The sequence below is a fragment of the Pseudopodoces humilis genome, chromosome 13, assembly GCF_049639895.1.
Source record: "Pseudopodoces humilis isolate 2021_Gansu_Grassland_sample_001 chromosome 13, ASM4963989v1, whole genome shotgun sequence".
NCBI classification, from domain to species: domain Eukaryota; kingdom Metazoa; phylum Chordata; class Aves; order Passeriformes; family Paridae; genus Pseudopodoces; species Pseudopodoces humilis.
In genome coordinates this window covers 18437983-18451604 of record NC_142212.1, presented here as the reverse complement: position 1 = coordinate 18451604, position 13622 = coordinate 18437983, and the positions used below count along the sequence as shown (strand labels likewise).

The 13622-nt window shown below is 44.0% G+C and overlaps 1 protein-coding gene across 11 annotated transcripts in view; it reads right to left on the bottom strand.

Moving 5' to 3' along the window:
- The window catches only part of CHL1 (cell adhesion molecule L1 like), a 126173-nt gene that overhangs the window by 34013 nt on the left and 78538 nt on the right, over positions 1-13622 (bottom strand). For 10 of the 11 annotated variants that reach the window (XR_015773725.1, XM_088062047.1, XM_088062046.1 and 7 more), the window contains 4 exons: positions 5598-5720; positions 4697-4867; positions 2792-2839; positions 883-1003 (listed from right to left, as the gene is read on the bottom strand). Coding sequence is in view for 10 of the 11 variants with exons in the window: in XM_088062047.1 (XP_087918173.1) it covers positions 883-1003; positions 2792-2839; positions 4697-4867; positions 5598-5720 (463 nt within the window). In the remaining variant the exon portion in view is untranslated. The remainder of the gene's footprint in view (positions 1-882; positions 1004-2791; positions 2840-4696; positions 4868-5597; positions 5721-13622) is intronic. The other variant, XM_088062053.1, reaches the window with a different exon arrangement.

The following is a 13622-nucleotide window of genomic DNA, read 5'->3' as shown; positions in this document are numbered from 1 at the left end:
AGAGATCATTTAGAAGTGACAGGACAAGGGGGAATGGCTTTGAACAGAGAAGGTTTAGAGGTGATTTAGGTTTTTTAGGAAAAAAACTCTTCCCTGTGAGGGTGGGGAGTCCCTGGCACAGGGTGCCCAGAGAAGCTGTGGCCCCTGGGTGCCTGGAAATGTCCAAGGTTTGAGGTTTGCCCTTTGCTGATGGATCTAGCAGGATCAAATAAAGCTGATACTGAATTCCTACATAGCCATGGATTTGTTCCTCGATATCCTGTCATTTGTGAGGACACTGTGGAATGAAGATCCTTTATGGAAATTCTGGATGCTGGGGAATGGGCACAGAAAACAGCCAGATTCACATTCACACCTGAGCCTGCACCTCCTGCTGTAACTGAGATTATGATTTTTCCCTCAATGGCCCAACCATTCCTTAAAGGATGTCTTGTGTTACATCACTCAATAAATTTGTTTTTTAAAAAAAGAATGAGATCTTACACCTGGAAAATCTTAAATTTTGGGCATTGAAGCAAAACTGAATTGGCAAAACCAGGAAAAAAAGTAACAGCTTGTGAACAAAAGCACTGAATCTGATGTTGATATTATTTACTTTCTCAACATCTCAAAAATAGCACTACTGAAAAAACTTCAATTTTTTTTAATAGAAGAGTAAAAAATAATTCCATACTTACCACACTGGGATTTTAATTACTTGTTTACAAGCTACAGCAATAACAAGCACACCACTCTTGCATGCACTCTGTGCTCCTTTACAGGGACAAAATGTCTGCACAGGAGCTCCATTTAAAACTGCTGCAAAATTTGCAATATCCCTTTTTCTTTGCTCATTTCTACCTCCAAAGGTGATTAAGTTTGTGCAGCATTTTCATTACTCACAGCCCTTCAGCAATACACTCCAGGAGCAGGACACCTCCCTTGATGACAGTGACTGATGAGCTACTGCCAGCAGATTCAGGAGGGATCAGCAGTTTGGGTTTCCTTTCCTTGATAAAATTTGCTGAAAGATAAAATAAAACAGAAGTTAGGTGGGAAGTCTCGGATATTCTTCAATAATGCCACAAACATCTGGACCTGCCAGAAGGTTCCTGACAACAATTGGTGCCTTTTCTTTTCTATTTATATACTCTGAGACTAATCCAGGAGCCCTTATGTCCCCTGATAACAGTCAGAAGGGAGGTGCAGTGATATCAACAGGCAGCAGTGCTGGGAAACCTCTTTTCCTACAGTTTTATATCCTTATAAATATCTTTATAATAATTTATATCCTTATAATATATCCTTAGTATCGTCTGCACTGGCTCCACCGTCTTTTAAACCTCAGATGAAACCCCAGCTTTTCCTGACTTGAGCATCCCACAGAACTGTCCCTCCTGCTCCAATTATTAAATCTACAGTAATGGAGATAAAATTTGTAAGGAAGACTGTAAAAATAATAAAACAAGATTGACCTGTGTTTGATTCCAACAGCCCATTTGTTCCAGCCTGCCAGGCAAGGGTTTTAGGATGAAAGATGCAGGATTCAGTGGCTGTCCAGTTATCACTATCATAACAATTAGCACACTAATGAATCAGTCCCCAAATGGTGCTAGTTCTTAAAAAATAGCTAGTTATGGATGATTTGGTAAAATACCACATAGATCTCCCTGAATCATTTTCTCATTTTTAATTTTAATTTCCCCTTGTCTCTCTGCAGATCTGTGTCACTGAGCTGCAGTAGAGCACGTTGGTGCCTCTGGACACACTCACACATTTCCCATCTGCCCTCCGCCTCCTGCTGCCAAAGGCAGCCAGAGCCCCTTCCCAGCACGAGTTCAGACATCCCTTTGAGGGAAAAACTGCTCATGGAGTGGCACAAAGCCCTGTCTGTCCTGATCCCAGGGCTCAGCTCCACAGGCAAAGTCAGAGGAGTGATGAGTGCTGTGAGTTATCCATCCCAAAACACTCCAGGACAAACCCCTTTTCAGAAACCTCCATGCTTGTCTGGCAAAAAGAGGAGGTTAAATTTGGCATTAAAAAAAAAAAACAAAAACAAAAACAAAGTCTTTTAAAAGCCATTTCACCAAAGAAATGAAGAGTCATGAGCTACAGACTCTAAATTTCATCTATTCAAAACAAAAGGAACCAGGTGGAGGATTGCAGGAATAGCCACCGTGCTGCCTGCAAGGAGAGCAGGGGATTCTCAGGATCTGCTCCAGAGAGGGGCAGGGAAAGCAGTGGCAGATGGGAATCCACAGGGTGAGAAGTGCTTTGCTGCAGTGTCCCCTGTGCTGGTGACACAGACAGGGCACCACAGAGACAGAGCCACCTCCACCCACATCGAGGTGATGGGGACAGCCACCACAGGGCACCCAAACTCCATAAATCCCCACCCTGAGCTCATCCTGGAGCAATGCAGCCCCAGGGTGACCCCTGGGACATGAATTCATGCTGTCAAACCAGCTGTCTCATCTCAGAGTCCTCTTAACTGCCAGGAAAAGATTTGGAGCATCCAGCTCTGGCTCCTGTCCTGAATTGATAGCATGAGAAACCCAGAACATCAACATCCTCACTTCCACCTCCTTACAAAGCCCCTTTCTCAAGTAAGAAAAAAAAACCTGCCTTTTTAATAAAAACCCTGCAGATTACTCTCAAAAACGACAAGATGAGCCAATTGTGCTCCCTGGACCTGTTAAATCCATCCCATCACAATCAAGAGGCTTTTGTGATGTGTTTTTGAGCAGCTCCCATTTCACCTCAGCTGGAGGAGTCTCAGTTTAAAGGCTAAAAACAGATGCATTCAACTCACCCTTAGTAACAGCAGCGTTAGGTGAGCCTGAGTCATTAGCATGCTTTACTGAAATAAATAAAAATGACAACCAAACAAACATGCAGGGTTGAGACAGAATCAAAAGAAACCATAAATCAAACAAAACAAAACCATGCCCCTCCCCACCCACCCCCATTTCTGCCCCAAAAGAAAAAAAGAATGAAAAATATAAAAGAAAGCAACAGATGAGCAACAGAGTTTGGAAAATACAATGAAAATGCTTTAAAGATTTGTGTTATGCTGAAAAATACTTCACGGGTGATATGATATAATCTGCATTTCATCCTTGCTGTGTACAGTAATAAAAATCACTAAGTATCCACGAAGAGAAATGCATAAAATGTATCCATTCTCTTGTTTCCTTTTGCTTATTTTTGTTCTATTTATTTTTAATGCAGTCCCTCACCAGGCACTTGGCACAGAGTGGAGTGGGCAGTGTCAAGCTGAATTTACAGAACCCTTTCAATTCATGCCTCTCATCTTTTCCTGGCCCATGTCCTGTGGCTTTGATGACAAGGTGGACACACTGAAGTGGGTTTTTGGGCCACTTCCAGGGCTACCAGCAGCCAAAACCCATCTTGTTTTTCTCTAATCTCTGTGTGCATGTGTGGGGGACTGAACCCATTTGAAAAGCCATGGAGAGCAACATTTAATTTGGATGTTTTTTCTCACAATTATTATCCCAAGATACAATCTAAGCAAGCATTAAACACACAAAGCCACTATTAATCCTTTATCTTTTTATCCCAAAAAGAAAACTCTCAAAATCACGTATTAAACATGAGGGCTTCATTCATGGAGACAAAATTCTCCCTGGCTTTTTGTGTAGGCCCAAAAGATCAAGGCTTTAATGAACAACTGGAATCTTTTATTTCCTACACATCATTTCATCAAGGAACTGGAAACAATTCTTGTATTTCTGATGCTCCAGGCTGCTCCAGCCTGTCTGGAAAAACCTGGAAAATATCATCCTTCCAACCTCTCTGCTGCAGCTGGACCAAACCAGGCCTTGCCCAGCAAAGGGGTGGCCACAAAATCCCCAAAACCCAGGGATGTGCCATCCTTGGGGAACCTGCTGGACTGAGGAACAGCAGATTTCCCTAATGAACCCTTGGCTTTCACTGTGCAGGGGGAAGGACAGGGCAGTTCTGGGGTCTGATTGTGACGCCTTGGGATTTCAGCTTTTATAATTTTCACATATTTGTAACCCTGCAGTTCTTTAGTGCAGAACTCCAAACTCCACACCCAGTGCCAGCTGCTGCTTCCCCACTTTGGGCAGACACAGCAATTCCTCTCCAGGCCTGGCAATCAAGGACACCTCACTGCCTCAGGCCTGAGAGATGGAAACAAAAGGGAGTTGGGGCAGCAAACTTGGGCTAAATGACTTCATTACCTGCAGCTGGAATTGGAGGATTAACCCCTGACATGTAAATGGACCAAACTTATAATTATCTGAAAAACTCGTGACCATCCTGGGTGCAGGCCCTGGGAGGCCTCTGAGTGCCCAAGGTGTGCCTATCAAAGGCCTTTAATAATAATAAACCCATTTTATTCTCTCAATCCTGTCCAGCCTCTGTTTCAGGTCACCATCCCAAGGCATCAGGTTCTGGAGACCCAGATGGGACAGGAGAAAGTGACACCTCAGGATGGTGACCTAGAGCAGAGGCTACAGCAAGGAGTGCAGGAATTCCCTTCTCAGTGGAACACAGCCCAGAGAACGAGGTTAACATCACAGGAAATAAACTCAGCAAGGTGCCCTTTGAGAGAGCCAGGGCACAGCTCTGCATGCACAGCTCTGCATGCACAGCTCTGCATGCACAGCTCTGCATGCACTGCTGCCCGGGGAGCTCCAAAACCAACAGCAAACAGCTCAGCCCAACTTACAGCGGGAAACCTTCAGTGTCATCGGCATCTTCTGCACGATGGTCCTGAGCCTCGGGAAGGCTGCAAAGCAGCAATAGTCACTCCTGCTGTCACTTTCCTCCACGTTGGCAAAGTAGAGATCTCCCTTCAGGCTCATGGAGACCCTCTCATCCTGTGGGATGTGCTGCAGATCTGGCAAGGAAAAGGAAAAAAAGGAGAAGTGGGAAAAACACAGGGCTGTTTCAGCAAATGCTCCCCTCGTGTGCTTCCTTCCAGGTACAGACCATGAAACTCTGAAGTGAGAGAGGCAGAAAATCCAGCAGAACAAATGGATTGGATGGACCAATTATATACCAATATGTTGTGATAAAAATATTTTTTATATAAGAATGGATACTTATATAACTGATAAGGAATTAATAATTAAAAAACAGAGTTATTTTGCTTCCCAAAAGGCAGAAATTCCTGCAGAACACAAGCGCTGCAGAACAACGGGACGGAAACCCACAAGGAGCTAATTATAAAAAAATGGTGGATTATTTTTCCCTTACAATCATAAATCAATCATCAATTTATGGAAAGAGGAAAACAATGATGAGAGAAATAACACATTGACATGAGCTATCCTCTCTCCTCAAAATGCAGGAGTCCTCATCACTGGCAGACTCACCAATATATAAATTATTTTTTATCTCATATTTAATGAGATGCTGTGTCAATGCATTCAACAATTTAACTTTGGGCCATGTAAAACCAGATCTCCATCCTCCATTTTTTAATTCTGTTCTTCAGTATCCAGATATTTCTCCCAAGCACTTTAACAATTACAATTCCCATCCTCGATGAATCTGCAATGAAACTGCTCTGAAAGACAAATACTTTGAGCCCCCTTGTGTGAATTGTGCAAAAGCCATTTACTCACCAATATTCATCCAGTAGATATGCAAAGGGGGGATGCCTTTTGGGGGGTTGCAGTGCAGGATCACAGAATCTCCGTGCTCCACATCCAGAGGCTCGATTTTTTCTTTTGGGAATTTTGGCACACCTGCACAAAAAAGCAAAGAAGTTCCTTTTCTATTGGTGGCTTTTGAAATGTCACCTTTTGCTTTCCCCTTGATACAGTTTTGATAAAATATTTACCTTTACATCATCCTTTGCATTCTCTGCCTTTAATACCAATTTTAATTTACATAGAGGCACAGATTAATAATGATTTTTACTCAGAGTGGGAAATCCCTGTGCTCTGGGACACTCAGAATAGGAATCCCTTCATTCACAAAGTTCTTGGAGCATCCTATGCAAAGACAGGCACTGAATGGGGATGTTCAACACTTGTTTGTGACGTCCTGTGCTTTGCTTTGGCTTTACTTGAACACAATTTTTTCCAAACACTTTCTTTAGCTCCTTTGTGCTGTCTGGCAGGGACCACTCAAGGCCACAGTGTCCCTAAGGACAAGGCTGGCACAGAGGGCTGTGCACTGATGGGGCCCCAGCTGCTCCCAGGAGATCAGAAACCAGCCTGGGAGTGTGGAATGTTCTGGGAAGCCTTGGATAAACCACGGTTCCTAAGGATCCACTGCGGGTGAGGACAGACATCAAGCTCGTGCCCAGAGTTGTCCCAGCTCTTCTCCATCTCCAGGATCAGAGGAAGGCTGGGGTGAAGCCTCTGTTGCCTCCTCAGCCACGGATTCCTGCAGGCTCGGGGTGCAGGGACAGGTTTGGCACAAAGCCCACAGGGCTGCTCTGGCTGGGCTTAAATACAGGTTAAACTGTTAATGGATCAAGGTTTCATCACCCACAGCACCTGCTGCCAGCATTTTGTTCAAAGCCTGATCCGTGCTTGGCACACATGGGCAAATTTGGATGCCCAAAATGCCACTGGAGCTCATGTGGGAAAACGGGGAGCAGAGCTGGGCTGGATCCCACCCCAGACTCAGCCTGGAGACGATCACAGAGAAACCAGCCTGCAAAATGGAACCACTCCTTGAAGGAACTGAGCTCAGGCAGTTTCAGGGCTGACGTTGCCTCCTGCTTTCATTCCAGGCAAGTTCAAACTGGCCAAAGTTTCACTTCAGACCAGCATCAACCAGCAAAGTGAGCAGCAATTAAACAGCAAAGGATGGAGAACGTCCTGGCTGTGCAGAGTCAAAGCAGCACAGCAAACACCACCTCCCTGGTGCCCAGGTCACGACAGGGAGCTCTGAGAGCAGCTCCACAGCTTGAGACATCAGCAGAGAATCTGCAACATCACAGTGCAGGAGGCAAAGGAAAGGAGAGGGGGAGGAATGCAGGGACAGGACTCTGAGGACACTTCCCACATCTCAGGATTAGTAAACATGAAAAGAAGCAATTGCTCCAGTGCTGATTGCCAGAATGCAGACTCTGCAGAGATTTTATCTCCAGGAGGGGTATTAATAGGTTAGGAATTCTTAGGAGAGGCAAAATGCAGCTAATGAGCATCACCTACCCTGTAGGTGAAATTTCAGGTGGAAAAAAAAGAGCTGCATATTCATATCCAGTACCTTCAGTAACCTGCACTCTTCAAGCCCTGGGAAATTCATCTGCTGATTGCAGAGGTGGAATATTTTCCAGCAGGAAAAAGACAATTTCTTGATCTAAAGCTTATTTAGTCCCCTAAGCACGTCACTCACAACACAACTTTAAATAAGCTGGATCAGGTGAAGGATAAGGGATTTCTGACCAAACCAATTAGATCAGCAAATGGATTAATTTGGGATCACTTATTTAGGACACTGTGAACCCCTTGTTAAAACCCTTTTTTTGCCTCACTTAGCAGAACTACAGCTGGGTTTGTGATCTCCCAGCTGGGTGCCATAACCACTGGGCTCCTCAGTGAATTTGTGTGGCCAGAAATTACAGAATTATACAGAAATTTACTGAGTCCCACCAGGAGACAGTGACAAGTCACAGTCCTGGTGTCATTAGCTGGCAGCACAGACATTCATCTCCACCGTGGGGCCCAGATGTTGGCAGCTGGACTTCATTGGGGGAAGCAGAAATTTGACCCCAAATGTCCTCCACCTCCAACAAGTACTTGCACCAGAGGTGATCAGGGTGTTTGGGTCCTTCCATGCTGTTTTTTTTGCTTAGCTCACCATGAAAAGCATTGAAAAACTTTGATTTTCGTCCTCACAATGGATAAATTTGGATGGTTTAATTCTTGAAGCTCTGCAAGAGATAAATACTTCTGATAAATTCCTGAGCCAAAACTTCTGACAAGCATAATTTTTTTGCTGGGGTCCCACTGGTCTCAAAGAGTAGAAAAATACCTGCTTCTGAATTCAGATTTATTAAAAATGAAAACCTTCTGTCACATTAGACTTTGCCTTTTGCACATCAATCTTCAGGACATCTATGCAGGCAATATTTTGGATCTTTTTGCAGGGCTCTTATGTTCTAATTAGAGGATATTCCAGAATCAATCACCACTGATTTGTGAGCAATCAGAAACGAGCACAGCTGAGTTAAACTCCACAGCACCACACAAAATAAACTGTGCCATGGAAGCGTTTAACATTGTACAGAGTCCTCAGTGCAGCACATGGAGTGAAAAATCCAGCCTCTGCAGTGCTGTCACTGAACCTGCTACATCAATATTCCATGGAATCCCCCCACAGGGATGTGATGAGAGGGGACAGAGAATCCAGCACAGCTCTGGGTGCTGCTTCCCACATATCCACGGCACAGGGGAGCGATGCCTTAAGTTTTAGCTTTCATATTTTTCCCCAGCTGTGTAGTTTTGAGTTTCATGTTCAGTGTCAGTGAGCTCTCTTCACAGAACAGGCAGACAAAACAATTCCTTTCTTAGCTTGGTACCCAGGACAAGAACAAAAGCAGAAACAAGGGTGGGCTGAAGAGAGAAAACAAGAAGGATGGCACTTCATAACCTGAAGCTGTAATTGGACAATTAACCCTGATACACAGATGGACCAAAGCTGATAAAAATGTGAGACCTCGTGACCAGTCATGCATTTTGTGACCATTTTTGGGTCCATCTTGGGGGCAGCCCTGGCCAGGCTCTTGTGCTACCCAAGGTGTGTCCTTTAATGCCTTTCAGTAAATCCCTGCTTTATCCTGAGCTCTGTCCAGCCTCTGTTCCAGGCATCAGGAGAGCAGTGGGATTTAGTGACTCTGAGAAAGGCTGAGGGGCCAGGAGGGCTCTCACCACACACAAACCATGGGCTGTGAGTGGAACAGCCGTGGGGAACTCCCCATGCTGCACTCCCAACTCCAGCTATGGAGAATCTCCTAAAATCCCACCGTGACACCTCTTCAAATACTCCTGGGAAAGGCTTTGCTGACCAAGGGTTTTTTTCCCTGACAAGTCTGCACTCAAAAACCAGACCTGAAGTGCTCTGACAGTGTGAGAACCATGGAAATGGAAGATTATCAGCAGCCAGAGTCATTTGTGCAAGGAGCCAGGATCTGCTTAATCCCTGGGGTGACTCAAAGTTTAATGACTGAGCTGTGCTTGAGACCGGGCTGAAGCACCACTGGCAAATTCAGGGGGCTGGGAGAAAATCCAGAAAAGAGCCTGAGTGTCTCCTCCTTATCCCTTCAGAAAATGCAGTTTCTCAACCCAAATCAAACAGGAGGGAGACCTACACAGTGCAATAGAAAGGCTTAATTTGAGTTTAGCAGAAATAGAGATTCAGAAATGCAGCAAGCAGAGCTGGGAGCTCCAGTCCCCAACATTGTTCCAGACTTACCCAGGGATCTGTTCAGGACACCTTGTCCTACAGCTCAGTTTTTGTCCTACAGCTCAATTTTTGCTCTACTGCTGATTACAGTGACTTCATGCTAAAACTGTATCAATTATGGCAATTTATTCCAGTTTATGTGAGAATGGAGCCCATTCCATCAGGTATTTTCTATGTTTTGGGGTCAAGTGCTGGGAAATTGAACAAAAGCATTTCTCCAGGTAACTTCTCCTTGAGATCCCTGTGTCTTGTTTCTACCAATATCAGGTGTAAAATGGGAGTGAATTCAGGATGGTAAATCAGCAATTAGCAAATACATTGTGAAATTATTGTAAAAAAGCATCACTTTAACCCAGGTCTGGTTTTATAACCTTTCCTGTGGATTCTACTGAAGATTTTCTGGGATAAAGGAGAGCTTAGCCTGGTCCATCATGGACAGCCTCATATTTTTCCTTGCAAATAAACCCTTAAAGGATGTAAAAGCAAGGCAAAGCAGAAATAATCAAGAAATTTCTATAACCTCAAATTTTCCAGCTCCTCAGACACTTAAATCAGTATTTAATTATGATTTTTTCATACAGATCTGTATCAGCAAACAGCCCAACATTTTAAGGAATCTTAACCATGGCTTGCAGTCCCTGATGTTGAGCTGCACTGAGTGGAGCTTGGGAAGTTTCCAGGGCTCATCTCTGTGCCTCAATTGATATTCTGATCCATGGAGCAGGAGCAGTAGTTATATCTGTAATTTCCATTGCAGCCTTTGAACTGTTTATGAGATATGACCCTGCTTGTTTATGGATTTTTTTAATTGCTGCCTTAAATTGAAAAAGTTAACAAAGCCTGGCTGTCAGGAAGAGAATCCACTCGCTCCCGAAGATGTGGAATGGAATCAGGGACAGCTTTTTTCTGTGTAAATCTCTGTTATCCTTTTCAAAATGATGGCCACAGGCAAGAATCAGAATGAGTCCAGTAATTCAGGTGGCCAGAAAAACTGCCATGGGTGAAGGTCACTGCCTTAGGAGGGAAGAGGGTTACATTGCACTCCCATCACCTGCAAAGTCTCAGTGAATTTCTCACTTTTGTTTTCTCTTCCATAGAAGCTACACCAAAGCCTTCCCAAAACTGAGACCTCCTACTTCATATCAGCTCAGTGTCTTTTACTGATTTCAGGATATTCACACCTGAGTGTTTGAATATTAACTTAGGTCTCGCTTTCTTGGGGAATTTTGGCACTAATTGTGCACTGGCAGAGCACAGCCTGCCAAGGGATAATTTTGCATTCAGACAATATTTCCATCCTCAGGTCTCTGGTCTTTTGGAGCAACAGCTTTAGAAATACCAAGCATAAATCTTAACTCAGTCTGCCATGAAGAGTCTTTTCCAGCACAGTTAATTAAAGAAGTTTAAACTATACTTCTTCTCTTTCCTCTGGCACTGGGCCTGCTCACTAATTCAAGCAGCAGATTCCCAAAATGCTGGAGGAGGGGAGCTGAAGTCTGTGTTCTCACCATTTAAATTCATTTTCATGCTGAATGTATCTTGTAACAATCTGGCTTTTGTTAGTGCTGCAAACACATCGAGATCCTCAGAGCCCATTCTTCCCCCTCTCCTTAATGTCATCCTACATAGGGGAGGTGGGGTATTTTCATTATGTAGGTGAGATTTAATGATCATTTCTGCTGACATTTCTATTGCTTCCCTGGAATGACTACTGTGAGTAAACAGTCTTTTGTTCTCCTTTTCAGCAGCAGCCTTACAGACCCAGTATTCTGCTTCTGCACTGGAAATGTAATTTATGAAAGAAACTGCCCTGCTCTGCCTCGTTGGGGTTTTCTTCCCTTCTCTGGCACGGTGGCTTTGCCAAGGAGCTTTACATCTGACTTGAATGCAGCTGGCACAGCTCTGCCACCTCTGCATCATCATCATGAATGCAGGGAGTGATCTCACATGTACCAGGCTCTGCTTCAAAACCTGGGGGTGAATAGAGGTAATTTATCCCCAGCCCCTGCGTGGCAGGGCCTGATTTACAGTGGATCTGTGCACCAGCAGCTCCTTCACTGGGGCACATTTGCAGAGCATCCAGCACTTTAGAAAATCAAAGGTGCCTTCTACTCCTCTCTCAATCCTGATTTAATTTGCAGCCTCTGCATTGCACCCGTAAATGAAAGAACTGATGGCAGAAGAGTTCTAATAACAGCAAATGTGCTTTAAAAGATGTGTGAGTTGGGTAAATCCCTCTAATACATTATCTGTACAATGTTTTGGGGTTTTTTTTGCTGGGTTTAGGGCTTTGCATATATTAGCACTTAAATTCCTCTTGCTTTTGGTAACAACCGTGTTTGTCACCTCTCCATAGATTCATTGCCATCCACTCCCAATATATTTAATATCTACTTAAGCTCCTCTAGACTGTTTTTCATTAAAGGCAAAAATCTCTTCTCTGAATCCAGATTCAATAATCTCAAACAGAGACATAAACTCCTTGTTTTCCATCTTAAGCATCTTTTTTAGTTCAGTAGCAATGGAGTATCAGAATATTCTGCTGCTGGAGGAACAAACATGACACTGAGCCCTTTGACTCCTCTCAAATGTAATGAGTTTGAGATATTTTGCTTAAGAGAAGTTGTATGACCCCCACTGCTCTGTCCAGACTCCAAAGTGAAGAACTATGTTCTGTCTGAAGTTGAACTGCATCACTCTCCTGTCCCTGCCTGAAACTCCAGCTGCCATCAGCTGCCTGTGGAGCCAACACCTCAATAAACCTCAACTTACTGTCCTAGAGCTTTCTGCAATTCTCCTCTGCTCTGGAAAGCTCTTCCCAAAAAACAGCTGTGAGGTGGTGGAGACTGAAGCACAGAACAACACCTGGAATCTTGTTAATTCCTCACCAAACACCAAGCTCTGGCATCAGGGAATGCTGCGCAGCACATTGCAACATGGAATAGATTTCCCAAGGAAAAAAGAAATCCATAAAACTGGATGGAAGGAAAATAAAGCGTGTCTTTCATGAGGAGTACTCATAAAATGCATTTTGGCAACCTCAGCAGGCCCCTCCCAGCCCAATGTCTTTGTTTTCAACGTGCCCACAGCACCACGACTCTCCCAGCTCTGGCTATGCCTTGAATGCTTCTCAGGATTATTTCCCGTGCTGAACACAGGACAAAAGTGTTTATTCATGTTTCTCATAGCCCATTTCATCTGCACTGATCTGCCAGAAGTGTTTTTTGTACAAAAGCAGCCACCTCCTGCCACTGTGGGGCTGAGAAGGCTGTGGATGCATCCCCTGCCACATGGATTCCACCTGAGCATGGAGCTGTCAGATATCTGATAACAAAATACTGCAGGAGCTTGGAAATGCAGGATCTAATCTGAAAAAAACACACTGCACTGCTGCTTTTCTCCATCTCTGCCACTGAACTGAATCATAAAACCTGCTTCAGGTTCTCACCCTGCTCCATCACGGAGCTGGGGAAGCTTCTTGTCCTTTCTGCTCCCACTGGGAAGATTCTGCTTCTGATTTTCCTCCTCTCATTTCATATGTTTCAATCCTGAATTTGGAACCAAAATGTGTGCTCATATTCCAGCCTACAGGTGATTAAATGGATTGGTACAAACCAGCTGTTTCAGCTTTGGGACATGGTTGAATGTTGAACGTGGCTGGGCTGGGTTGGACCCAGTGATTTTAAGAGCTTTTTGCCAACCTTAATGATCCTTTGATTCTATCCATGAATTTCATCCCACTTCTACAAACCTGGTCCTTAATCCCTCATTTCCCCCTCTGTCCTTCTTCCATGCTAATAGTGGAAGCACAAATTTCTAGGATCAGTAATTTTCCCTGCTTTATTTTTAACCTTGTTTTCCATTCAGTTCCAGGGCTTATTCTTCTCCCCATCAGTATTTATCCCAAACCCTGAATGCTGCTGACATCAGATTAATGAACTCACAGTTGATCAAATCACTTCCCCTGGAGCTTTCAAACATTTGCATCCATTTCTATTTTGCAGTAATAACCTGTGGGAGTTGATAGTTCAGTGGTCTGAAATCCTGCATCCAGATTTGGTTTCTGTCCTCAAAACCAGGAATTAAATTAAACCGTTCCAAGGAAGAAAATACGACTTTTTCCTTTGAATGTTCACTGAATACAAACAACTTATGTTTTGCCACGCATCACATTAGTGAGTGGTTCTTTCCCATTTACCTTGAGGAAAGACAATTCTCAATAATAA